Raw genomic sequence first — 27,224 nt, 5'->3', positions numbered from 1 at the left:
GAATTCTGTAACCTTGGAGCACGACAACATCCAAGGTTGTGGGTGAGACTCCTCAGAACAGATTTAGCTGTTACCTTGCAGTCATCCATACCCAAATTAATCACATGAGGATACCTCTTAGTCAATGGCAAGAAACAGGCACTTTTAGCTCATCAGTCATTTCATTCTAATGCAGTTGTCTAGAATAGACCAGATGAATTGGACCCAGAAAGACTTCTGCCAGGCCATCTAAGTCAGAGTTGTGAAGAGTTGTGACTCTTGACCTGTCTAGCTTTGCCAAGAGAAATCTGTAATAGAGATGCAGTTATACTGGCAAAAGTTTTACTGCTTTACTTTGTTTAGCTACAGGATCATGGTTGGCAGTGCATGATAGCTTATTACATTCCCAGAGCAAAACACAGTTTTGTTGATATAGCTATGTCCACACTGAAAACACTTTGCTGGTAAAGTGAAGTCATTTCCTGTACTCCATGCCTTATAAAGACCTACTGTCTGACTCATTTAGTCTTAATTGTATGCAATTGTAGGCTTTTTTTTTTTTTTTTCCTGGAAGAGTGCACGGAAAATGTTTTATCCTTTTGATTTTCCAATACACTACTTCAGGAATTTTATATCTTGTTATCCCCTGGAGATACAGAACAATTTCACTGCTGAGCTTCTGAATTTGTCACACTAGCCCTTCTAAGCTATCTGAAGATTCCTGTCTACCCAAAAACCTGTTTGATGCAGACACCTATGTCCCCTGAGAGGGTCTCTACTCACTGAAGTCAAAGGTGAAGTATCAATAAGACAATGTCAAACATTTAGATTTTATCACCAGAGGGAGGCTGTAACCTTAAAAGTGTGAGCTAACATGGTTTAATCAGCATGCTTTAAAGTGCTCATGGAGGCAGGTTGAGATATACTTTATGGCAGTTCAATATGAGCCCTAGGAGAGGCTTAGGCTGCATCATATTAAAATACTACTTTGTTCAGTTTTCAAAAGTGTTAAAATGTTTTCAATCTAATCTCCAAATTCATAGCTAAAGGGTTGTATTCATGCCTGTATATGTTGCTGACAGCTTCCACCATATTCAGGATTTCCTTTTAGTTCTGGCTTCTGGAGTCAGGGGATCATACTGTACTTTTGTTTTAAGAACTGTGAGGCAGAACAAAACTGGAAAATATGAACTCTAAGGATTGAGAACTCCAGAATGTATATACATATAAACGCATATATATACACGTATACACACACAGAGTCTTGTGATTTGTAAATCATGTAGCACTACTACTTACATTTTGAATGATTACACAAGACTTCAGTTTATGATTTTTTCTTGTTTTATTTCAAATCATCAAAATAAAATCTAGAGTCCAATGACTCCCATCAGCCTCCGTGAGTCAGCAGAAATACACCTGCAGTTTACTTGAGAATTCAAACTTGCTCAGAGGGTGAGTCAGCAGGACAATCCTGCCACCCTGTGACAGGCAGTAAGTAGACAATGAAATGTTTGATACTGTTGTTGCTTGCTCCTGGCAGCCTTCCCAAAATAAGTTTTGTTCAGTATTGTCCCAAATAGCAAAATGTGGCCGGAGTAGTTTATAACTTACCTTCAGGATCTCGAAGAAAAAAAAATATATGATCATGTAACTCATATTCTTCCCATTAATCAATATCATTTAACAATGGGATTAAGGTAGTTGCCTTCTTGCCAATCCAGTTTTAAATATCTGTGAAAAAAGGCAGAAGCTCAGATGTTCAGATGAAAACTAGGCCATAAATGTTCCAACTCAAAATTTCAGGCTTCAGATCTTTTGCACTTGCAGGTGTACAGGTAGTGGTGCAAGGACACAATGATGGAATCACATTTTTATGCCTTAAGGGCTTAAGTATAGTTTTGAAAGATTCCTTTGTTCTGCCTGCAGGGGGTAACAAAATATGCAACCTTAAAGACAAAATGCTGATAGAATTTATACCAGCTCTGGTGTAAAATGTACAATTGCGAAAGTCACATACCTTGACGTTTTAATAAAACACTCAATAACGTTTCTTTCTTATCAACAAAAAGTAAAATGACTCTCATGATAGCACTGCCACATGGCTTGCAAGCTGGATGAATCCTTAACAAGGAAAGTATGTGATAATATATCACAGATGGCATTTATGACCTAGTAAGCTTTTTCAGTAATTGAGATTAGGTCTAATTTTTTAACCCCTTCATTAAGACATTGACACAGGCATTTCAGAACACATTCTATGTGCATATGAGCCTGAGTTATGTATGAAAGAGGCTGTGCAAAGTATTGAATGAGACAAATAACCCCAAACTATCTAGCAAGATCAGACATAAGAGAAGCAATAGCAGAATTCATTTAAACTTGAAAAATGAAACCTAAAACAATAGAGGCAATAAAATCCAAAGTAGTGTATTTGAGAAATGGGAGAAACTTGGAAGACATTCTTGGCAGAACAGGGAGAAAGGGATTAATGGCTACAAATAAGAAACAAATTTTATAATGAGATATGACTGTAGAAAGTCAGTGTCAATCCAGAATTCTGGAGAACTGTTTGATGAGAAGTTTCCTCAAATAGGGACTTCTTGATGCCAGGTACTTGACACAGAGGAAATTTTCAGGGGAAGAGAATATGTTGGAAATATGAATCTGCATTTTATATTTAAAAGAGAAAAAGTCAAAGGAAAAATAAATCACCCTGTGTGACCCACCTAAATGCACACTTTACTGCACTGTGCCTGTAAAAACTTTGTTACCACCAGAATATCGTTGCTGTGCTGGTGCTCTGTGGGGCTGAAGGAGGAAGGCTAAAAGAACCACCACAAGCACAAGAGGGACTTTTCAGCATAATAATGTAGTTCAAGGTTAAGGGGACCATTGCTGGTACAGAGGAAGTGGGAAATATTGGATCCAAGTGTTTATGACCAAGAGGACCTGCTCAGCTTCAATATTCCTCACTTAAATATATTTTTATTTCATTTTATATTAAAAGCACATCACAGCAAGAAAGAAAAACAGCAAATTTGAGGAGACATACATGTGTGTCTGTATCTGTTTGCTGATATGTATGAGTACAAAATAGCAAACAAAAATACATTTTAAAATGACAGCAAATTGCTCATTTATTTAAAAATGCAATATACTCAAGCAGGCATTGTAGTTGCTTTAGTAAATGCATCCAGTATTCCTTTTCAGCATTATTCACAGCTATGTTTTTCAAATATGAGAGAAGAGTTAGGATCAGCTGTATTGATTAGGGTCATTACTCAGACTTCCAAAGACAGTCTGTGCAATCAACATAAATTGGTGATTAACAGGATCATTTATTTGGAAGCATCTGGAACATGAAACCATGGGGATAGTCAGAAGATCTGTGAGTGCAGACTGTAGTTTGCCTTTTATTGTTTCCATTAATATTATTTTCCTTGTAAATACTTTTTTCTGTCTCCTTTTATACCCTAATCTTCGATGATTGTGTGCACTGTGCATGTCTAGTAGGAGCTTTGAAGGATGATAATTTAATGGTGGGTTTCTCAGTGGGGAGAAAATTAAAATGTACAGCCTTTTGTCTGTATGGTGAGTTGCTAAATCACTTTCCACAGTATGACACAGCTTGCGGCATTATACATGACATAAAAACTCTTCATTAACATGTATCGTTACTGTGTCCCACTGTGAAAAATGTGGTATATTAGTTGGTCTACTTATAAGTAAACCTTGTTGTAGGAGAGGATTTTGTACTTTTGTGAATAAGATATAAATGTTGAAGTATATTTTATATAGTTTTATTATCACACAAAACATGCAAAGTAAGTTGAAAGATCTCTCTGCCTTTAATGTCTATCAGTCCTTATTGTGTTTTCACTACTGTCTGTGTAAGCTTTTACCAAGCAAAAGTCCTGGAAAGGAAATATATAATGCACATCAGAAAAGGAAAGAAGTACAACTGACTTTGACAGGGAATTTACAGTCTATTATTAATTCTGCACACCTGCAGCCAAAGTCCATCTTGCCCAGGCGTAGATCAGAAGCGTCCATGTGAGTACTCTGTCGTCTGCCTTCGTGACACAAAGGCCACAGAGTCTGCGGATGTCGGGATGACATGCTGCATGTTGGGACCTTACTCTGTCTACGGCTGTTCCTTTGCCTCACCGTTAGCTGTTTAAGTGCCAGCTGCAGAGTGCTTTCCATACAAGGTACAAGGAAAGACCAGACCTGGTGGGCTTTTCATCTAAAGAGATCGCCATTAGAACTCAGGCACAGGCCTCCCTGGGGAGGAGGGATATAGGGTATAGCACTATCTTATAGCACAGCCTTTTTCCTTTTCATGTAGTAAATGCATAATCGGGCTCCTGCTACACTGGTATTGGAAAGTAGTTTCAAGGTGTAGATGACAGCTGGGAAGAAAGTAGGATGCAGAGATTGTGCCAAAGATGCAAAAATTAAGGACATCTGCAACCTGATTTATTTAATACAAATTAAGTATGCCCTGCAGGCTTCTGGTCTTTCATCCTAACTTTGACTAGAGACATACCTAAGAATTACAGTTTGAACATGAATGTCTTTTGCCCACACTCTACTTATTTGTTACCATATACCAGCCGTCCAGTGAACTTGCATTTTAGTGTCAAAAATTAATCTTCTTCTGATAACAACAGACTATTATTTCAAATAGCACTGTACAGACAAGGCACTGAGGTGGATTTGTGGGCTATTAAGAAAATTATTTGTATATTACACTAAAAATGATATGTAATGCAATATAGTACTCAGCAGCGGATTCTGGATGGGAAGACATTTTTTTGTGAAAGGTAGGAATAGATAGTAATGGTTTTTTAGAAGGAAAGAAAATTCTGATTGATCAAGCTCTGTGATACCTATCTGCCATCACAGGCACCATGCAGAATTGGATAGTTAACAATCAACGACATGTCAGTTCTTATTGCACTGTGTTAAATAAAGACCCAGGGCATTCCCAGTAGTGGACATTAGTGAGCAAGCATATACTTCTCCCATACGATAGTAATAGATTGTCACTAAGATACTTACATAAATGTCATAAAAACATAGACATTGTCAGGGCTTACATATTTCCTTGTCCTCTTTTTGGAGGAGGGGTAACTACACTTTTTGCAAAATGAGAAGTGACATTTTCTTGCATAAAAATCTAATACATAGATTAAGAGATTAGCTCAGTTTTACCCAACAAAAGAACTGGAAATACATTTTGACTCTCATTATGACCTGTCAAAGCTGAAATGTGACATGTGGTTTTCTGAACAAAGTTATGGCCTCAGAAACTTGTAGTGGAGTTTCTGTTAAGATTGCTTTTCTGTTTTGTTCACTGGCAAAAGTAAATTTTTTCTCTCTAAAGTAGAACCAGTTTCTACTGGAATATGGAAAACCAGTGATGTTCAGTGTAATGCTCATTTTGACTAGTCTGCTGGCTGAAAATAAACCTGAAGTTTGTTAGCACCACTCATCACACAGCTTCTGCATCATCAGTTTATCTTCCTCCAAGGGAAGGCTAAACACGCAGCCTTTCATTGCAAGGTGTGCACACTTAGATTCTGCACAGGGAAGATAAAGCCTGTCAGAAGGAAGTGATGAGTCATTGCTATTCTTCTGGTTTCTGAAATATTGGCTTATTTCAAAATCATAAGGCATTTTTCAATTCATTTGCCCTTTAATCCAGAAATAAATTATAATGATGTTTAAATAATACCTGACAAAACAAACCCTGTCAGTCCTGGCCACTATTTGTGGGCTCTGCTGCCCAAGTAAAAGGGTTGGTATATCCCTTTTTTGCTATTACATCCACTTCTCCCTGGATCCTTTTCCCTTGCTGCTGTGTGGTACTGAGGATAGAAGAAATTATATTTGTTCTTTTTTCCCCTCCCCCTTTTTTGGCCCCCTCCATCCATGTCCATCACTCCTATTTCACTGGGACACCTTAGCCTGTTCTCTATCATATGTCAATAAGCACATTAAGTCAACAGGTGGCTAGTGCCACCGCTGAAAATCAGTAGCAAATTCAGTATGCAATCATCTATTCTGAATAAAAGCAGAGATGTACTAGCTTCAAATCCTCTAAGAGAAGGGCCTACCTCTGCCCAATTCCCCATTACTATCATAGATTCATCTACCTCAGCTTTCTATTATGATAATTGTTCCCCTTATTGATTGATTTTCATGGTTTTCACTAATTGCTTCAATAATTTTAAAGGGGTTCACGAAGGCAGGGTGTCAAAGAATTTGTATTAGCCATAATCATTGAGCTTATTTGGCCCTTGACTGGAGTATACCAGAATGATCAAACATTAGTGTTGCAATAGTTTGTGATTAAAAGCCACAGATATCCGAACTTTTCTTGTCAGTAATTGAAGGAGGAAAGATTCTGAGCTGTTTCTCAAAACTAATTCTCTTTCTTGGGGCTGTGAATTCCCCCAGCTGCTAATAAGTTCAACTAAAATCTGGAAAATGTTACAGTCTTCTTTTTATTGTTACTAACATTATTGCTAATTACTGCTAGTACACTACTACTATACCAATATGCAGGTCCATAAAAAGTCTAGTACACAAATAAGTACCCAAAAGCCTGAGGCTATCCTGGGACCCTTCTGCCTTGTTTTGGCTCTGAGTAATTCAAACTCTTAAAATCTAGCATTGTTTTCAAAATCCCTATCAGCAAGTTGAGCTGGGGTTGTGGGTTGGTAGATTTATATGTTTTGGATGGCTCATCTCCCACTAATAGTGGATTATTCTGGAGAACAGATGGGAGGCCTGAGGCCACCTCTCTCCCTGACCTCCCTGCTGCAGGGTCTGAGTGCCAAGTGCAGAGCAGCTGGTACACAGCTAGCTTCCAAATGGCCACCAACATTGAACATTGCAATGATTTAATGTGCTGTATAGAATAATCCTAGACAGGCCCCATCTCCATCATATCCCCAAGTGAGGGGTGAGCAGGATAGAGAGAGGTACAGGGAACATAACCTATCAGTCTCATTGGGAATAATAAGAGTTTAGGAGGGGGTAAAGGAGGGCATGGGGGAAGAAATGGGGCATGATATGCACTGAAGTACAGAAGACATCTGGTAATCAGAGGGAGACGTCAGACTCACCCCGTGGAAAAGGTAGATTAATTGGGAAGCGTGCCAAAGCCCCTCCCAGACAACGAGAGTAGGAAAGCATTCCTGTCCTGATCCCATCCCCTGAAAAGGCAGGACTAGTAGAGCTTGCCCTTACCATCCCAGTCTGTGTTGGAGTGGGAGGGAACTGTGCCATACCTTTCCTCATCATAGGAAGGGGATTGGGAGAATGGGGAAAGATGCTCTCCATTGCCTCAATTACAGAAGTAAAATGGTTTTTCCTGAAAATGCTGGAGGACAGGCCTTCTTGTTCCAAGGTAGCCAACCATTCAGCTCTCTCACCTGCAAATAAAGGAAGGAAGTTCAACTGCATACTTTCAGACAAACCTCTAAACTCATCGATGCTTATCTGAAACTCCCTTTCTGCAAAAACTCAGACTTAGATAACTGAAAAAGTTTTGGAGTAGATAACCTGGAATCCACCTCAGCCCCTGACAGTCCATGAAAGAGCTTTTGAAGCATCATGCTGGGGACAAAGATGAGAGAGTTTTTAAGAACATCCAGTGAGCTCAACACAACAGTAGCTTCAACAAATAAAAAGGTTTAGGTTTTGAGTTGGGAGGGGATTTTTTGCTCGGTTTTGTTTTTTTCCTGGCAAGATGCTGCATTCCAGTTAATTGCATACTGCTTTCTGAAACCAGAACATCAGAAGTACAACATGTTCCCTGAACTTGCTGGAATAAGCATTATACATGGTCCCCTCTGGAGCACTTGCATTAGGGTGATTCTCTGCTGTCCGTACATATGACTTACTACATCTAAAAAGCCTGTAGAAACTAGCCCTTGTAGAGACTGTAACAGTCCTCAGAGGGCTCTGGGGCCAATCTTTAGTGCATGGATTGCAACTGTTCCTAAAATTCACATTCCTGAGAGATGTTTACTGCACGGACACATCTGTATCTAATAGATCTAAATGTTTGTTTGTTTGTTTGCTATCTGTGGATAAGAATGTACTAGAGACTACTCCAGGTTAGATTAACTATGTATTCTGGAAATTATTATATGGGTTATTAAAAAATGATCCTCTGGGAATATATTCCAAGTAAATCCTAAAGTATGCTAGACGGTGGATGCAACTTGAAGTGTATCAAGTATAGCAAGTGGCTTGTTTGCTCTCTGTAGCAACTTCTGCATGGCACAGTGCCAGGTACATACTCAAGTTAAGTCTGAACAAGGTAGTTTGGACAAAGCTAACCACCGCTGCAGTGCTACCATATTGCTCTGTGCTAGCTAGCTTGGCTTCCAGCATCTCAGCTACCTCAGCCAGCTCAGGCTGGGTATTTCTGAACCACACTTCATCATGCTGTGCAGATATTCCCTGTAACCTGCCTACACAAACATCATAGTTACCTCGATAATTATTTAAATTGTTGCATGTGCTGGTTGGGGGCATACTGCTACATGTAGGCTAGGTCTCCTGCTTTTTTTGAAATGTTGATTCTTTAATGATTGGTTTCAGTTTCCTTTCTAGAGCCAAGTTTTTATTCAGCTAATTATTTTACAGACCTCTTGCAGAATCTTACCTGAGAAAAAGACTTAGGCCTTTTGGCTCTTATCTGATCTTTTCCCAAAACACAATACTCTGCAATATAGACCCTTTACTTGCTATTTCATCTCTTCCATGAAGGTCCTTTTCACTATGCTTGTTTATAATTAGAATTGATGCTTAATTTTTCTTTGGCAGGCTTGGAGAGGTAGTCTGTGGTAATGGTGTCTTTGGTCTTTATAATGATATATTTACTGTATGCATTGCAAAATTCACTTTGAAAACTGTGTGCTCATAAAAGATGAGGTAACAGTGGGTAGCTCTGCTTAGGCAACATTGGTATTATTGTCTCCTTCAGTAAATGTCAGTGTTAGAAGTAGTAGCAATATAAAATCTTGTCATACTCTATTGATGTAATAAACAATATTTTCAGAAGAATATTTTGTAAACTAACAAGTATTACAAGGCGTTTCCTAGGAGCAGAACTATGTAGAATGTGAGTACTGAAGTAATGTGTGTATGGACATATGACAATGATGTGAACTGTTTAACATTTCCATTCCTTTAAGTTTTATTTCAAACAAAGTAGAATTGCAAAACCGCCTTTTGAGCAGTTCTTCACAGGTTATTTCATTCCATCAAACAAAGAAATAAGCCTCCATATTATCTTTGAGCAGTCCAAAACTCTCTGGTAAATCATTGACCTAACTTTGCAGTACTTTGAACCATTACTGCAGAATACAGTAGGGGTTTTAGATGAGAAAACAGCACTGCTTTAGCTGGCATTCAGCAAGCGTTCTTCTCTGGCAGGGAATATGGAGGAATCGCAGGATGGGAAGAACATCTTGCACTGATCACTGAGAGTAATGGATCATTGTACTGCTGCATTAATCTGCCTCTCTGGTGTCTATACATTATAAAAATTCAAGCATGTTGCAGATTGCCTGCCTACAATACAAATAGAAAGTGAAAGATTTACAGGGTAAATTCCCATCGACATACACCAGGTCAGTGAGACTGAACAAGAATTAGTGTATTCAGCTTACTGCAAACATCAGCTTTGCTTATTCATATCTTCAGTCTTCCTGAGCCTAAAGTTCTTTATGAGGACAATGTTATGTGTTTTGGATTAGTCAGAAGCCTCAGTCATTTGAAAGGTTATATATGCAAGAGATGGCAAAATCTGTTTTTTTAATGACCTATGTTTTGGCTTTTGTGGAGAACTGTGGAAAAAATCGATAGAAGCCATTAGTGCAAATGTATGTCAAAAAGAAAACATAACAGTGATAAGCCTATTAAATTATTTGAATCCAGTCTCCTACTGATGCAGGATTGAGTGGGGATGTATTTGACTGTTTTTTCACAGTCAGTCAGTTGTATTTTTGCACTACAGAGTCATTTGCAAACCATAAGCCTTTGGAATCATTATCAAGAACAAGAACTCTCCTCTTGATGCCTAAAAAAAATCTTTAGAAGATGAAACATAAGCAAACCAGATTAGAAATCTAAGAATGAAACAACTGACTTTGGTAATGAGAAGCATTTAAATGCACAGGTTCACAATTCATAGAATGAAAATTGCAGCTTGCTCCATTTTAATGAAAGATTTTACATTCTTAAGCAAAGAAACTTGAGTAAGGTCTGTGGAGCATACAGCTCCAAAATAAGGCTGAATGAATCCTCTGTACAGTGGTGAGATGATATTTCTTCAAGTTATATTTCTTCAGGATTTAAGTTTTGCAGAAAATGCAGAGGTACAATTAATTCCTTCAGTGAAACCTAACATTTTTACTATATATTTGGCTTTGGAAACATCTTCAGTTAACTGCTGGCATAAGCTGTACCAGCTGTACCCCAACTCATAACTGATCAAAACTGAGATCCTTTAGCGTCCCTAATGGATTGTCATGCTATTATGTTTGACTTACTAGTATTTGCAAAGTTGCTATGGTGATGATTGTAGCTCTGGTTAAAAAATTACAATAATCCTATTATGTTTAACCACAAATTCCATAGATCTCAGCATGGTTCCAAAAGTACATTTCTGCCAAAATGTATGCATGGTGCCCTCTTTTCTGAGCAATTGTATCTTTAGTAAAATATAAGTGTAAAGGGAACTCTAACCTCTGCTTTGGTCATCATACCTTATGACAGTCTATTCAAATTACGACATTTTTTTAAATAGCTTTAGAATAGCAAATTGTCCATTTCTTGAAGCAGAGATCAGAGCAGACCCAAGGGAAGAATCCACAGTACAAAATGCGTGGGGCTTGCTTCAGCTTCTTTTTGGTCATTCTGGTGAAGCAAAGCAGCCCTAAATTCAGTCGGACCATGCCCTTTAATATTCTTCTGACCTGCACTGCAGACACATCCCATGCAGCTTTAAGGAGAGCTTCAGCAGGCTGATTTGACTTATGCCAAGGGGGTCTGAGTCTGGCTTTGGGGTACAAAGATTACCTGTAGAAGCTTTTGCCCACAGACCCACACAGAGCAGCTTCCAAAATACTTGGGCAATAGATTTTTGAAGCTTTTGGAGAAGATTTCATCTTCTCTCACATAGACCTAGGGCCCCAATATGCAGCAGGATTTCCTTCCAGTGCACCCTCTCATAAATGTGTAGTTAACCTTGTCCAAGGAGGGAGAGAACTGCTCTTTGCTGACCTCTGGAAAAATCTCTTTCTCCTCCCATTGATTGTACAAGGTGTGAATTGATATTAACATCCTACCAAGCACTTAAATCAGGATCATAAAGCCAGGCGTAGTGACAAAATTCTCTGCAAGACAAAGAATATTTTAGGTAATAGAGGTTATATTTACATTGAAGTGCAGGTACTGCTCTCAGCTAGAAGGTGGTAGCCAGCAGCATCACTCCCCATAGGGCCTGGAGCCAGGACATAGAGCCCTCCTTCCTAAAAGCAGGGCCAAGTATCAGCAGAGTGGTGGCAGTCAGATGCTGAGAGGCACTAAGAGTGTGCTCCTAGGTTGCCCATGAGCTGCGTCTCATTCAAACTGCAAAGAAAGCTTGGTAGGGTGAGCTGTTTCACCAGCAGCCCTCAAGGTCCTCGTAGTGTTTCAAGACCTGGGATGCTCCTGTTCAGCTGTAGTCAAGGTTAGGGCTTGAATAATTTAAATTCAAGGTAAATTAAAGTTCAAACTCAGCCCCAACCATAGCTTAATGTACAATGTAAATATTGCTGTCATCCTGCTAGATAAGAGAGCTATAGTGGAACGTGCTGGAGAGAAACAACAGAAGGAAAAAAGAATGGCTTTGAAGTTTTGCTGATAAATTTAGATCCTAATTTTAAAAGGTGAAAGATAAGATATGAATAAGCTGATTTTGTTTCAAAGCTCTGGTTTTAGATGATAAGGTTTGCTTTAAAATGTGAAAATATTTTTTCTTTAATGTGTGGGAGAAAGTGTCACAGCTTCTTTCTAAAAATATAGGAAGAAATGCTGATGGCAGGAGAAAACTTGGAAAGACTGTCTTGTTTTAACAAGCAAAAGTAAGGCCTGTGTTGATATTATTCCTGTAATAATAATTCCTGACAGGTAATCCTTAGTTTATTTGAAATCCAGATTCAAACAGAATCATGTTAGCCTGGATGTCAAAATCAGTATTGTCTTTGTTTGTCTTGTTACAATTCTGCTTGAAATTGATTCAAAGGAAATTTGCTTTGCTTTGACTTCTCTCTCTCTCTCTGTCTCTCTTTTAAGGTCAACTCAAATCAAAACATACTCTTGGGATAATGCCCAGGTTATTTTGGTCGGTAACAAATGTGACATGGAGGATGAGCGGGTAATCTTCACTGAGAGAGGCAAACATTTAGCAGAGCAGCTTGGTAAGAAAATAAATGACAAAAGCTTTATGATTGTTTGTAACAATGCACAACATATAGTCACCTAATTGCTACACTATTTGTAATGAAATGTTCATGATACAGTCATTGCAAGGAAATACAGCCATATGACACCTCTATTTTGTTTCTGCAGGTTGAGGTCTAAACTGCCCTTGTTGGTATCACTTAAACTATAACATCATTAGAATGGACATGTGTCCAGTGATGACTTTATGCAGAACCATGACATGCCATCTAAAAGTGCCCTCAAGACCAGTGTTGGCTCAGAAGCTGGCTTAGACTAAGGACATATCTCATACAACCTCTTTTATTCTGTTCCTTAGAGAGGAAGTACATTACGGACTTCGTGATAAGCAACAAAATATTGTGCATATGTATGCAGATATAAATAATATGTTTATGTATGTATAGACATATGTGGGTATGTTCTAGCCAGGGAAAATTAAAAAAAAAAAAAAAAAAAACTGAGGGAAGGATCATTTACCAGAAAAGGTGAGTGACACTGTTAGATTTAGCTTGTCCAAAACTGGACAGTTAGGAGGAGTTCTTGCCTTCCTTCTAAGCTTTGGCTGTTTCTTCTTACTCAAAATCTGGGGGGAAGCTTTAGAATAGAGAGAATAAAAATGCCAATACAGAAACGGAAGCTGCAGTCTAGCTTGCCTTTTGGAACTGATATTTTGATTTTGAGGGGAAAAACATTCTTGCATTGGCTTCCGTTGACTGCAACTTATCTATGTCATAAATCAAACAAAAGCCAGCTAACTCTAGTTTGCCTGGGGCAAGGTGTTTTAGTTACTATTTTTTCATCATGTAATCAGAACCAAAATAGAATTATTTTTAATATAGTGAGATAACTCCTCCTAAGAGTCCCATCTGTGCTGCTTTGCAAAACACCAAAAAAAAAGGAGGAGAGGAGAAGAGGACAGGGCAGGGACAGGCAGGGCAGGGACAGGTACATGACTATAAATTAGTCCTTGAAAGGTGAGAGAGAAGACTTGACAGCAGGTTATGTCCAGATAAATTGCCAACATGGGTGAAGAACTGAATTTTTAAAACTGTTTGTAATAAAAACAAAATGGTTGCTGTAGCAGCTACTTTAACAGGGGATACTTTTCTTTGCAGAAATACATACTACACTGTATAATACTATAATCTATTCTTCCCTCTGTTAGCACTTCTAATATTTATTCATTTCAAAGGGAGTTAGGAAGGTATATTGAAGGAAAATGAGATTCAAAAATTGTTGTAACTGTATATTCTAACCCCAAATTTTAAAGATGCACTAACATGTCTGGAACTCCATAAGTCTGCAATGTACATTGTGAAGAATTATTTTTTTAAGTAACATAACCAATCTGAGTTTCTAATAATCCCCAAGCTGTTTGCCTATAGAAAGGTTAATGCAGTGAGTTGACAAGCAATCCCCAAGGTCATGAATTCAGCAAGATGAGAAGAAACTTTGGATGTTATACATTCAAGAATCCTCAGCTGTAATAACCAATGATAGCAAAAAAGGGTAATGAGATACACATCAAAACTCATGTTTCAGGATTTAAAGTAAACTCTAACCTGTGGGATTTAGAATTGAATCTTTATGGAAGCACATTATCCTGTATTCCTATCTTTACCTGCTCTGGGGGTTTCCTTTCTCTGATACATCTCCTGTGGCCATCTCAAGGACAGAGTACTATATTGGATGTATTCTGGCTTTGACCCAGTAAGCTGTATTCAGAGTGCACACACATGTGTGTATGCCTTTTTGTACAGCTACAAAGATTTCTTAAATCTGTTCAGAGATTATGGGAGATGATGGCATGAAAAACAGAAGAATGAATTTCCCTGAATTTTAGTAAGTGCTCTGACCATGTGGGTCAGCGTGAAGGGCACTGAGTTTTGTGAAATGTTTGGGATAGTCTTTCCTTTGTCTACAAGTGAGTTGATTAAAATCTCCTGCAGCCAAGTTTTAAAAATAACAGTATAGATTTTTGTGTCCAGGAAGACATTTTTAAGGCTATGTGGGCTCTTTGAATGGTACAGTCTGTAATGTTGATTACAAGCACAGTTATAAGCAAGCACAATACATATGAGTGCTATACAAAGAACACATTGTGAAACATTTTCTTAAATGATGTTTTATTTTGAGTCCTGGTTTATTTGAAGTCACCTGGAAAATGAATGTGTATATTTTAGGCCAGGTTTTCTAAAGGTCAGAAAAGAGTACTGAGCATTTAGCCCTCTGGAAAATATTGGTGGCTTGTTGAGAACTGAGTTATCTGAAAATGTGGCTACTTTTGTGGCTGCTGAGCTCTTTGAAAAGTGTGGCCTTCAATTTTATTAAGGAGAAGTATTCAATAATCTTTTTTTTAATATTAGTATTGGTCTGTTGTCCAGGATAACCCCAAAAATGTGGTTTAGATCAATTGACAGTAGGTCTGGTTACCTGCTGAAGTTCGGCTAAATTAGTCAAGTGTCACTTCTTGTCAGGAGTTCAGAAAAGAGATAAGAAACTGTTAATAAAACTAGATTTCTAAAATTGTTTGACAGAAATTTTCTGATCAGATCCAACCTTGAGCATGTATCTACAGAATGTTTATGAAGACAGAATTTGTCTCATTTTCATTCTACATTTTTTTAAAGTTTGTTGTTAATGACATAGAGCATAACAACGGCCGTATCACTGCAGATCCTGGGGTCAAGCAGCTCACTACCTTACCTACAGTAATGGCCAGAGGCAGGTGTCTTGGGAAGGGTGTAAAAGGGCAAACATATAGTGATACTTTCCCAGACTGCAGCAAATTGTGTTCAGGGGTCTCATAAGCCAAAGGTAGTATCTTTGTCTTCAATAGCCTTTTCATGGTTGTTTTTCACATGGATTTGTCCACTGATTTCTTTGAAATCATCCAGTACAAACTTTAAATATGCACAGTTTCTCTGAGTTATCTGCCTTTACTCTGAATCTGCTACCTGCTAGTTTCATTTTAGTTTCATTTCGTTGCATTCATGCTTGTTTAACATATTACCATCATAAAAAAGTTACATGAGAATGAGATGAAAACAGGGAGGATCAAACAAGTACAGCTGAGTCATGTAACTTTACCTCATAGAGATATCATACTAAGAAATCATAGAAATGTGACAAATCAGCCAGTAGAGGGAACCAATTAATGTAATATTAATATTGATGTGGGGATCACAATCATCATATTTAAACAAATTTATTCACTAATCACTACAAAATATGGTGTGGAACATAATTTATATGCCATTCTGTCGCTTCATAAATGTTTGCTGTGAGGTCTACATGCATTTGTTGCTTAGTGAAAAATAGTACAACTCCAACATAGTCAACACTTACATGCTCTAAAGCATTTTAGTAAAAAAAGTTTGGAATTTCTTGCAAGTAAAAGTACATGTATACTTGTCCACCTACATTACTCACACAGTTGTCAGCCAAGTTCAAAGCTTCACACATTTGTAAACGTTTGGTGTCACTTGTCAGAACAAATATAAAAAGAATGACTCACAGATGGCATGAATTTCTTGGTTCCTTTCATTTGTGGTCTGTATGATATATTGCGATCTATATTCTGGCAAAGGCTTAGCAGGCAGAGGTGTGGGCACAGACTTTGAGTAGACAGTGAGTAACTGCACATGCGCAGTTGCACATGTAATTTGATACACAGTTTCCCAATTTATTTACTCCATTTTGCCGTTATGCCTTCAAATTATGTGCATAATTTTATTTGTGTTTTTCCTTTGGTTGTTCATGTGCTTCTTTACAACTCAGATTTTCTATGCATATCCTACAAATAATGTAAATATTTATTAGCTTTTAATTGCAAGTTCTGTCATTACAAGGTACATTATAACTTTAAGGCCCAGGCCCCTAAGGTTGCTGCTAAAGTACAGTCCTGCCACAGGTCCAAAGCATGCCTGTTGTGCTCATGATGCACCAGTTACTAGCAGGATACTGCACGATCTGCCCCAGATGTCTGGTCATCTTTGCTGTAAGATCCTATTTGTCCTAGCCTACCTTCTTGGTTGGGTTGGTTAAGACTCTGGGAAACAGAGTAGTTGGTTGGGAGAGATGTCTGGTGATCACCTAGTGTGACATCCCACTAAAATCTGTCTCTGGCTCTATCTGTTGTCTAGCAGTTCTCAGGGCAGCACTGTGCACCTCCCACTAGATTTGCTGTGCCTCCACATTTCATGCACTCTGCAGCCCAGGGTCATCTCACGGCTGACTTGTCTAGTACTTCCAGTAGGAAATTTCTGGGGGCACCCAGAAAATGATTTTTGAGCATGCCTTAAGTCACACTCACCTGCTTTGTAAGCGTATCCTGGCACACTCTGTCTCTCCCAGCAGCCACCAATTAATGTCAGAAAACAAACCAAAATGGGCCTTACCTAGGAGAGCACTGACATCCCCTTCGGCAATGGGAGGCAGAGACCAACCCTTACCCTGGGTTCTGGATGCCTAGGAGGGCTGGGAGCACCAGGTGCCCCAGCCTCAGCAATGCCCTGACCTTCAGCGTGCCTCCACAGCCTGTCACTCACAAAGGTGGTCACTTTATCCCTCAGTTTTTAACATACACATCATTTTGCATGAGTTTTATTTTGTTTTGGGGTGTCTTCTCCTCTCTTTATCTTCTCTCTTCTCACTTCCTTTGGACCTTTTTTTCCTTGGAGCCTTTATTTTCACCTTTATCTTTCTTTCCTTCTCTTGATTCTTCATGCTTTGAAGATCAGCCCTACCAAAAGCAGGAAGAAAATTTTTCACTTCAAACAAAAATCTGCCAGCCTTGCTTATTTTATTTTCATTTTATTATTCGCTCAGGCATGCGCATAAAAACAGTGCTGAGGACACACCAGAGAGAAACAAGATTCAGTGGTGATTAGATTTCTTCAAATTAAATCTATTTAGAATCCCAGTAAGTCTGAAAGCAGAGCGTTTTTCAGTGCCATATGTTTATACAGTGTGTAATTCAGCACCCATTCACTTAAGCGATCTGACCAAACCTACAAGATTAGGCCTGCTGATAAAATCGGACAGGAAGACATCTGATGAGTTTCTGAATCCTACCAGGGCTTGGGTGTAAGAGAGCAACTCTGCAATGCAAAGCAGGGGTGAACCTTCACTTGTCCGTAGGTCTTTGGGACATGAACACTGGGGGATATTAGGCATCCATGAGTTTAGGCAGCCACCAAAGAGACATTTTCAGGGCTGTTATTTTGACATCTAAATCCGGAATCAAGTGGGACTTGGCACCTCAGCTCACAGCTTGCTAGAACACAGAGTTCAGCGTTGCCTCTGTGCTGGCTGAAGGCCTTCGTGCGGAAGGCAGAGTCGCCAGCAGCTTCAGGAACACTGGCATATGGCTACACTCAACTTTGCATTAGAAGTGAAAATAACTGGGTTGTGCAGGAAGAGGCCTTTTTCATATTTCTACCCTTCGCCATTTTTTAGCTCTTTTAAAAAGGCAAATGTTATTGCCAGAGGAAGGAGCCAGCCTGACAGCACTGGTAAACACAAAGTCTTTACTTTAGTCATAACAGACACAGAGTATTGGCAGAGTGATTAAAGGCTCAAAAGCACCTGTCCACAGGATGTTTTTTTGCGGGGGAGAATTGCCCATTACTTCCATGGACTCTGAGCTGCATTACAGGAAAGTTACTTAATGACAAAGTGAAGCAAGTTATTTGCTCACCAAATGTCTCCTGTAAATAAACAAGAAAAAATTTCTTTGCCGCAAATATAATTTATTCCCGAAATGCCCTATTTCAAAAAGTATCTGGAAGGCACAATCAAAGTCAGTACAACTGGAATTTATATGGAAAACTTGTCCTGAAAGACTGAAAAAAAGGCATTTACTAGACTGTATCCCATAATTGCCCCTCAAATCTGTGTGCTCTGTCATAACTGAGAGTCCCCCTCTAGCTTTTTTTTTCAATTTGGCCACCCTAAAGAAAGGATAAATATCTTAGCATTTCTATTAGCAGTGATTATATTAGCTCTGTCTAGGATGGTGCTAAAACACTTCTCTCTGCTGAGAGACTAAGAGCGAAGTTCTGCCTATTAGCTAGGTGAGGCATAATGTTCTTTTAATACTTTTCTCAGCACTGTCCAGCATTTGGCCTTTTCTGGACAGCATAGTTCCCACTCAGCCAGCCTGAAAAGCAGAACACACTGTAACCAGATCTTCTAGCATGGCTGCAGGTGCAGGAGTCCTCTGAAGAACAACAGTGGTCACAAGCTCCTCACAGTCTGGTTTCCTAGGAAAGACGACCTTTGCAATCCTGGCATGTGTCCCTGTATCTGTCTCTCTCTTTGGGAGATGACTGGAGGTCTCAAAGATGTCTCTAAAGGTCTCAAATGTCTCTAAAAAGTTCTGAGGAAGTGGGCAGCTGAGCAGAGGAGCTGTAGTTGCCTTGAGTGGCAGAAAGCCTGCAATGTGAACACAAACCTTATTAGATGTTAGAGAATTCACTGCAAGCAAGAAGATAAGTGCCTGTCAGTGCCCATTCCAGAACTGACCACAGGATGCAAATACAAGAAATTAGGCATCGTTAGCTCTGCTGCTTTTTGTACTGTTACATTGTTAAATGATTCTATCCCACAGCTTCCTAACCTTTCCCTTTCATATACCACTGCATTACAAAAAGAACGGCTTCCTGCAGCTGCTTCTTACTCTGTTGTTGCAGTCTCCTACTCCTCAAAATACCAGATTGAACAGGTCGCTGGTAAGAGCAGTACTAACAATCACAGTTCAAGCTTGTCTTCAAGGAAAGATAGCTATTGGGAGAACACAGCTGTGTGGACATCTGTTAAACACAGCATAATGGTCAGGGGAGATAAATAAAATTGTCTTGGTTGTGGACAAACACTCTGAAACCAGAAGGTGTTCTTGATCAGCTGGTGAAACATTAACATAGCTTTTGTCTGTATTGACTGTGGAACTGTGCTTAAAATGTGTTAGTTAGTGTGTCCTTTTGATGTCACATTTTCTTGGAAGATGAGAGGGTGCAGAATGTTCTTTCCTTTGCATATGGCTGTCCTTTCTGTTTTTTTCTTCCTTGTTTTTTGAAGGCGGGCACAAACAAGTAATAATGAGCACTGATGAAGGAGCATCTGCAGAGCCAGCATAGGTACAAGACAGAGAGGGAATGAAGTCAGTAATTCAGGCTGTTTATTTGTTTCAGGGTGGCTATCTAAACTGCTTTTTCCTTGTGAGAACAAGGAACAAGTCATTCCCCATTGCTTCTTCTGAAGTTGCAGAGAAGCTAAAATAGTATTCAGATCAGTTCCATAAACCTGGACTATCTCATGCTCTGGAGCTTTAATCTATATCTCCCACATGCTGAAAGGCCTTGGCCATTTTCTCTCCTTACCATGTCACACTTCAAGGTGCTATGGGATAGAAAGGGAGTTCATTCCCCAGGGAAGGGGAAGAATAAGAATTATGTCCAGATCTGACTTGTTCTTGTGAAGAAAATTAAGTCTAACTGTGGATGAAGTTCTTCTCTTGAATCGGAATGAAAGAGGATGTGGAACATGGCCTTGGCAGGCAAATGATACAGGGGAGAGAGAGGACACTGTCTGAGGTTTTCTCATGGGATTGTTGGCTGTAACTCACCATGTGAGCAGCACCACCCTGCTGGAGGACTGGCAGGTCCCCGCTGTGGCAGGGCTCTGCCAGGGCTGCTGTGATTTGAATCAGTGCTAGAGGGGAGAAGGTAGATATGGAAAGAGGCACACAGGTGAAAGGAGAGCAGAAGGAAAAGTGAAAGAAACACAGAAAGGGGAGATAAATGAGAACAGCCTGGTGCATCTTCCACACACAATGTTCATGCTCAGGCTGCACTTTGATATTTTGGATTTTCTCTGTTTCAGCTCTGTTCTACCTTACCTACCCACCTGCCTCTTGGGTTTTGGTAGTATCTTTGCAGTAATCTGCTCTGCCCTGTCTCATCCACATCTGCAGTACAGGTCATGGTGGGAACATGGTGTTCTTCGAGCTCTGCTATTATGATAACTGCAAGGGGTTCACCTCACTTCAATCTCATACTCACATGGAAAATCTTCCTCTCAGTTAATAGCAAGCACTGGAAAAAAAACTGAAGAAAGCATTAAAAGGCATAGGTCTGAGGCCCTCATACACAGGCATTTTGGAAGCACAGGGTCTAAGCCCTATTAATAAAATATTTGCCAGATGAGTCAGGAGGAGGGGAGAGGTCACCGGCAAAAAGCTCTGCAAAACATTCATAACAAAGTGAAAAACAACCAGAATTTAGAAGTTTGTACATCTTTCTGCTTTTTTACTGAAGTACTTATTCCAGACACACTTTTTGAGGAAATATGGCCCCTATCTCTTTGAAACTGTTGCACAGACATTCACAGACAGAGTTAGTGATATTGATTTTTTTAAACTGCACAAAACATCTCTTAACTGTCTTAACTATGTACACAAGATTGTCCTATATGACCATTTCTGCATCTACAGGACCGGTTTCTACTGACCATTTACAAGTACCTTATCTGAGTACAGTTCAGTCCATCCTACAGCAGGAACTGTGCAGAGCGGCAGGGGAGAACATGCTGGGGAGCCCAGATTCTCCAGGATGTTAATCAATGCATTTAAGCTTATAAATAGTGCCTATCAGCTGACCTATACACAGCAGAGGCTGCCTGGGGGAATCTTCAGGACTGTCAGAAAAATCATGCCTGGAGATCTCCTGTAAGAATTACTCAAATGCTTTCCTAGGAAGGCAGCTAGGGGTTCAGTCAATTATCTTCTCTCAGGTCAGTCCATTGTCTCAGATCAGTGCATTGTTTCATCTGTGCAGGGACTAGCTGGGAGGGTTCCTGGACCACCCAAGGAATTAATGATTAAGTGGATGTAGTGCATACACAGCCAAAACTTGATACACAGCTATATCACTACTGTGACTACAATTTCCTTCTTATATCAACATCGTACACAAATTCCATAGATTTTGACACAGCTGTACTGTTTATTTTTTATTTTATTTGAATAAATATGGCTTTGTGCTTGACATTCTATAAGCCCGTTTTACTGGTAAAATGGGAGCTCCTTAGTTTTCATGATGTTCTTACGCAGTACCACCTCACTGTGGCAGAATACCTGTTTTCTTGCTCCCACCTGTGTTAGATTCTTTCTTGACATCCGTCTGCTCTCTTCTTTGTGACTCCTTTCCTTTCACTTTCTGCTTTTCTCTGTTCAGATATCTTACCTACCATTTCATTATGTAGCTCCTGTGCCAGTTATTCTGTCTTCCTATCTGTAAAACCTGCTCCTGTCAGAAACATCTTTTAGATTTATTCTTCTTCCTTCCATTTTCTCCAAGCTTTGGTGTTACAGTCCTGAGGGGTCCCCTTGTTGCCCCTCAGCCCTTCTGCCTTCCAGTCCTGCTTGCATCCTCCTCCTTCTCCTCATTCTGTCTCTGTTGCCCTAAGCAGTGAGGGAGTAGTGCTTAAGCTATTGTTTTTCCACACATCAGATCACTACTGCTCGTATACTAAGATCTTTCTCTGCTTGCAAGGTGTTGAAGCTGGCAGGGAAGGCAATATTTACCAGAGAAACATCCTTGCTGTGTTAGGCAAATTTCAAGGCAGTGGGCCCCCCTTTGATTTCGTGCTCAGCTTTCATCTCTGTTTATTTATTTGAGAAGGATAAGAGCTCAAATATGGAATGGGAACAAGGAATTAGAGCTTCTTATTACCCATGGGATTGTGGGCAGTGACATTACTGGATTATGGTCAGGCTAGAAAGCTGTTATCTAGAGAGTAACGATATTCTGTCACAGTTGTGACTTGTTTGTACTGTAAATACAGAGTGATGTTCCCTGCAGTCAAGGGAGTGACTCCTGATTTTACGCCATCTAACTGAAGTTATATCTACTCTGCAATCCAAATGTTCTGATTTCAGCTTACGCAAACACAGACAGCTTCCCAGTACCTTCCCAGCTGGGTCAGGGCAGCCTGACTGCCACAGCTCACACTGCTTCCAAAGTCTAAATTAGATAATGACCTGCAGTCACCCTTTTGGATTGCAGAGTAGACATAGCCTGAAGTCAAATCTAACCAAATCAGACTCTTTGGAGTGGCCACTTTCCTCCAGTTCCTAATGAGCAGATGTCAACGGCTGTGGAAAACTCTGGCTGCACCACTATGCTGCAGAGCTGCAGCCGAGCTCCAGCACAGAGCACTGAAAAGGCAGAGACCCTTCTTTCCCCCAGGTGCTCCCCAAGACATCTGAACAGTCATCTCTGGCATGAAGCTCCACGGGAGCCCTGAAAACCACCAGCAAGTGGGGCTACACCTTCTTTCCACCTTCTCCTTCTGTTTTAAAACAAAGAAGAGGATGTGTAAATCCTGCTAAACTAAAACAAACAATTGGTTTGAAATACAGATTTAAACCATCTCCCAATATATGATTTCTGTGTACTTTGTCTTTTATTATGTATGTTTTTCCTGCTTTCCAGACACATGTAGAAAGGAAAAGTTCTCAAGCCAATATATGCAGGGTTAACCTCACATCAACGTTAATGGAAGTTGTATGAATAAATCCCTTTACAATGTCTGTATCTCTAAGGGTTTATTATCTAAACTACCTACAAACACTAACTTTGATTTGTAGTTAGCTCCTATGCATTTAAGCAATTTAGCAGTTTGTGGCATTTCAGCACAAGGTACTTTATGTAAATCGAAAATATTCTTAATATTTAGAACAGAGAAGTAAGCTTTTGCACTGGTTATTAGCACATACTGGGATATCATGCCAAGCTAAATATAATTATCTACTGTAAACCTACACTAATATTCAAACATGCAAAAGCTATTTGTTAAGCAGTTATTGGATTAAATGTGCGTATTATATCTTGTTTAGAGGGCATATTGAATACATAGTAATAGTGTTATCTAAGTAGTTGCATTTAATTTTCAAGTGGGCTTTTGAAATAAAAGATTAGCCCATTTACTAGAAGGCACACACCATATCCAAAAAAAAAAAAAAGTTTTCTCCCTTTCTTCCAAGAGTTTAAAGTGACTGACATTTTCTGACTGGGATTTTCCTCATGACAAAACACCGTGGTAGTTGTACATTGTTATACAGAGCTAATCAGAAGGAATCAAAATAGTTCTGCAGATGCTCAGCCACTTCTGTAAGATCACCAGTGGATTATATGTTTTGTAAACTGTCTTAATATTGAACCCTTAGGCACTGGAAAGACAGAATTACCAGAAAGTCTTAAATTACCAAGGAACCCTCAGGTGAGAGCAATGCGGTAACTGTGGGATAAGATGGAGCGCAGGGGAAAGGCTTAGAAACCAAACAAACAGAAAAAGACAAGGTGCAAAGGAAGCAGGAATAGCGGAAGCTCCAGCCCTGGCAGAAAGGGGTGGATTGCAGGCAGAGCAGCAAGCTGCCTACCTGGCTCCAGCGGCTGCGGGAGATGGGAGACACAAGGGGCAAACTGGGACAGAGGAGAGAGCTTAGGAAAGCCGGCTCTGCTACCTACAGACTTCCAGTGTCTCTTCTGTGTTAAAGATAGACTCCAATTTTTGCCTTTGGGGTAGTACATTGGGCTTGGATAGATTAAAAAGTCCTTCTATATAAATAAATTAAGGAGAAAAAAATATGTATGTATGCTTATTTATTTATTTATGCATTGTTTTGGCTTGGGGGTGTGCCTTTGTTCCAACAGATTTTCCTCTATTCTAAGTAGATATCACATTGCAGAAATCTTCCCTTGCCTTGTTTGCTTTTCTTACCTGGTTGTTTCCAGGTGCAATTTTCTATTTTGGCACCAGGTTAATGACACAATGGGAACGGCTGTTTCCAGTAGAATAATGCTTAGCGGAACATAATAGAGCTGGAAACCAGTAAATTGCTCCTTCACAATGGCCGGACATACAGGGCATTTCGAACATAATAGTGCTCTCAAACTGGTGTCAATTTTAAGATGAAACCATTTTACAGTAGAATATGCTTAAGAGAATGTTTTGGGACCAATCATGATTTTAGCTGGCTTGGTGTAAAGCAAATAACTCTAATGTAGTTTCTCTGATGGTTTTACAAATTTAACTGCTCTTGCAATATCATTGCAATATCATATGTGCTCTTACATGTTTACTTTCTGAGTGTCTCTCCATTCTTCCTTCCCCAGGAGAGGTCTGTGTATTTACTGGAGATATTGGAATACGTATCAAACCAACATGTTGTTTATTTTATTAGGTTTTGAATTTTTTGAAACAAGTGCCAAGGACAACATTAACGTCAAGCAGACATTTGAGCGACTCGTGGATATCATCTGTGACAAAATGTCGGAAAGTCTGGAGACAGATCCCACCATTACTGCCGGCAAGCAGAACACACAGCTAAAGGACACCCCCCTGCCACAGCAACCCAACTGTGGCTGTTAATGCAGCCATCAGCAAAGGCAGCTCCAGTCTGTTCTATTGCCAACAGAGTATTTATGAATGGTCTATATGCCTTTATTTATACTGTCTTATTAATTTATTTGGGAGAAAAGTCTTTTATTTTACATCTGCATCTGGTCAAGTGTGTATATAGCAATGTTATCAGTTAGTTTGTGAGGATGATCCTTTTTTAGCATCTGGCTTTTGCATGAAGGATGGCTATTAGTTTCTCTTTTCTTTTTATTGTTTTACATTACACTTACTTCAGCTGGTGCCATGTCCTCAGACCACATTTGCCTAGAATTGATTCTTGCTTCATCAGTTTCAAATTATATGCTTGAATCCTTAGGGTAGTGGCCAAGGTATTTCAGAATAAGCTTCCTGAAGCCACTTATATTTTTTCCTGACTGAAAATCAATTTAGAAATTTTACTCTAGTGAGCTAACTGCTCATTCTGTCCAGATCGTTTGTACAAGGGACACTTCCTGGAGCATAGTGCCTTGGCAAAACTGGGCTCACTTATGTTACACACCATGGCTGCTTGGAAATTGCCAGAGTTAGGAAGGACAGACCTCCAGCCCTCCTGGACCCAAAGCCCCCAGATTTACATCAAAGAACACTCCTGTGAGTTTCCAGCTAAGTATGGGTGTTCACTCCAGATCCTCAGAGATATTAGGTACTTCATCCTGTTTAGATAGCTACTATATTTACATTTCCTTGGGAACTGCGTGCCTCATATCTTTCTGAAACTGGACTTAATTTCTGAATCCATCATTAGAGAGAACCTGCCAAGACCTGCCCCAGTAGAGGAGGGCTGACTAACTCTTTTCAATTCTACCTGCATTAGATAATAAATAAAAAGTTCTGCTATTACCCCTGACAAAGCCGAATCCATTATGCTCAGTTATTCATAGCCAAAAACTGTCTTGTCATGCTGCTGTCAAATCTGCATATTTAAGCTTTCAGGAATTTCATCTTCCATTCAGTTACTGAGAACCATCACTACACTGACTACAAAGGCCCCGTATTTCACCTCGGATCCATCATAGAGATGCTGCTGATGTCAGTGAGTTGGAATTTGGCCTCATTTTTACTTTGCTGAGGATATTTTTTTTGACAAGACAATCGGAAATTCACAAGATTTTTAAGTTTTAGGAGTGATAAATAATTGTTAACATTTCTGGAGACAGACTGAATAAAATCATAAAATCAGCAAAAGGTTGTGAAGACAGCAGAATAAAGTCCACAACTTCTTTCTTTAATAAAGTGTTAAAAATAGTCGTATGTCACAATGCTAAGAAGTACTCACTCTAGTAATTAGCAGCAGTTTCTTACATCTGTGCCCTGTGGTATACTGCATTATTTGGGTCACAGTGATATTTTTTAACTAAATGGCATAATTGAGAAAGCGTTAACCATGTTATTGTTCCTATTAGACTGGCTTTAGGACTAGCTTGACATTTCTCAAACTGTCTGCAACAGTAAAAATAAAAGGAAGACAGGTTGAATAGATTGGCTTTTGCAGCCATGTGTTTCACAGCAGTCCTGAGTGTTTTGCTATAAATTTTGGTCAGATTTAGACAAGAAGCATCACGATCTCAGTACCTCTCCTTTCAGTTCTCAGCTGGATCCTGGCTATTGTAGAGAAACCCCAAAACCACAGTCTTTCTGGAAGTAATTTACTTCGCTTCCCCAAACGTTCTAAAACTTTAGTGTGAGTTCTGGGGGAACTAGCAGGATTGGGATTTTCAATTCTACTTTAAATTATGTCTTGGCCTGTTTGATAAGTTAGGATTTCCAAAAGTACTCTGTGTCAGTCTAATTCTGTTCCTACTGGCTTCTGTGGTAGAACATCAATTTTCTTAAATGAAAACAGAGTTAGCCCAATGCTGAACACTTTCAGAAATCCCATCCCAACCTGATCAAGGTCAAGATTTAAACACTCAGTCACACATATCTAATAGCCACTGACTATGAGCTAGTCATTGGCGAAGACAGAAGCAGGATTTGGTAAGATCCCTGATCTAATCACAGTTGTAGCACAGTTCTTGTCAACAGCAAGTTCCAGGCTAGCAAAAGACATATTTTAGTGATACAAGAGGGCTGGATCATTAAATTGACTACCTGGGACAATATATCCAAAACTATTTTCAGCCTCATCACAATTCCTGGTGGAAAAGCACTCACATGATAAAACCCAGTACTCTTTGCACTAATTTGTTGTCACTCTCAGCACAGAAATAGAACCGAATACCATGGGAGTCAGTCACAGGTAACCACTTCAGCTGAGGTTTGGT

The 27,224-nt window shown here is 39.5% G+C and overlaps 1 protein-coding gene across 2 annotated transcripts in view; it reads left to right on the top strand.

Annotated features, from left to right (window-relative positions):
• RAB3C (RAB3C, member RAS oncogene family) overlaps positions 1–25,928 on the top strand; it is a 125,225-nt gene extending 99,297 nt beyond the window's left edge. Inside the window, exons 3-5 of one of the 2 annotated variants that reach the window (XR_010886865.1) lie at positions 12,346–12,470; positions 24,743–24,990; positions 25,914–25,928. Coding sequence is in view for 1 of the 2 variants with exons in the window: in XM_067315616.1 (XP_067171717.1) it covers positions 12,346–12,470; positions 24,743–24,930 (313 nt within the window). In the remaining variant the exon portion in view is untranslated. Of the gene's footprint in view, positions 1–12,345; positions 12,471–24,742; positions 25,100–25,913 lie in introns of those variants that run through there. The other variant, XM_067315616.1, reaches the window with a different exon arrangement.
• Positions 25,929–27,224: the final 1,296 nt, after the last annotated feature.

The sequence above is a fragment of the Apteryx mantelli genome, chromosome Z (assembly GCF_036417845.1).
Source record: "Apteryx mantelli isolate bAptMan1 chromosome Z, bAptMan1.hap1, whole genome shotgun sequence".
NCBI classification, from domain to species: Eukaryota; Metazoa; Chordata; class Aves; order Apterygiformes; family Apterygidae; genus Apteryx; species Apteryx mantelli.
This window is presented reverse-complemented; position numbering and strand designations above follow the sequence as displayed.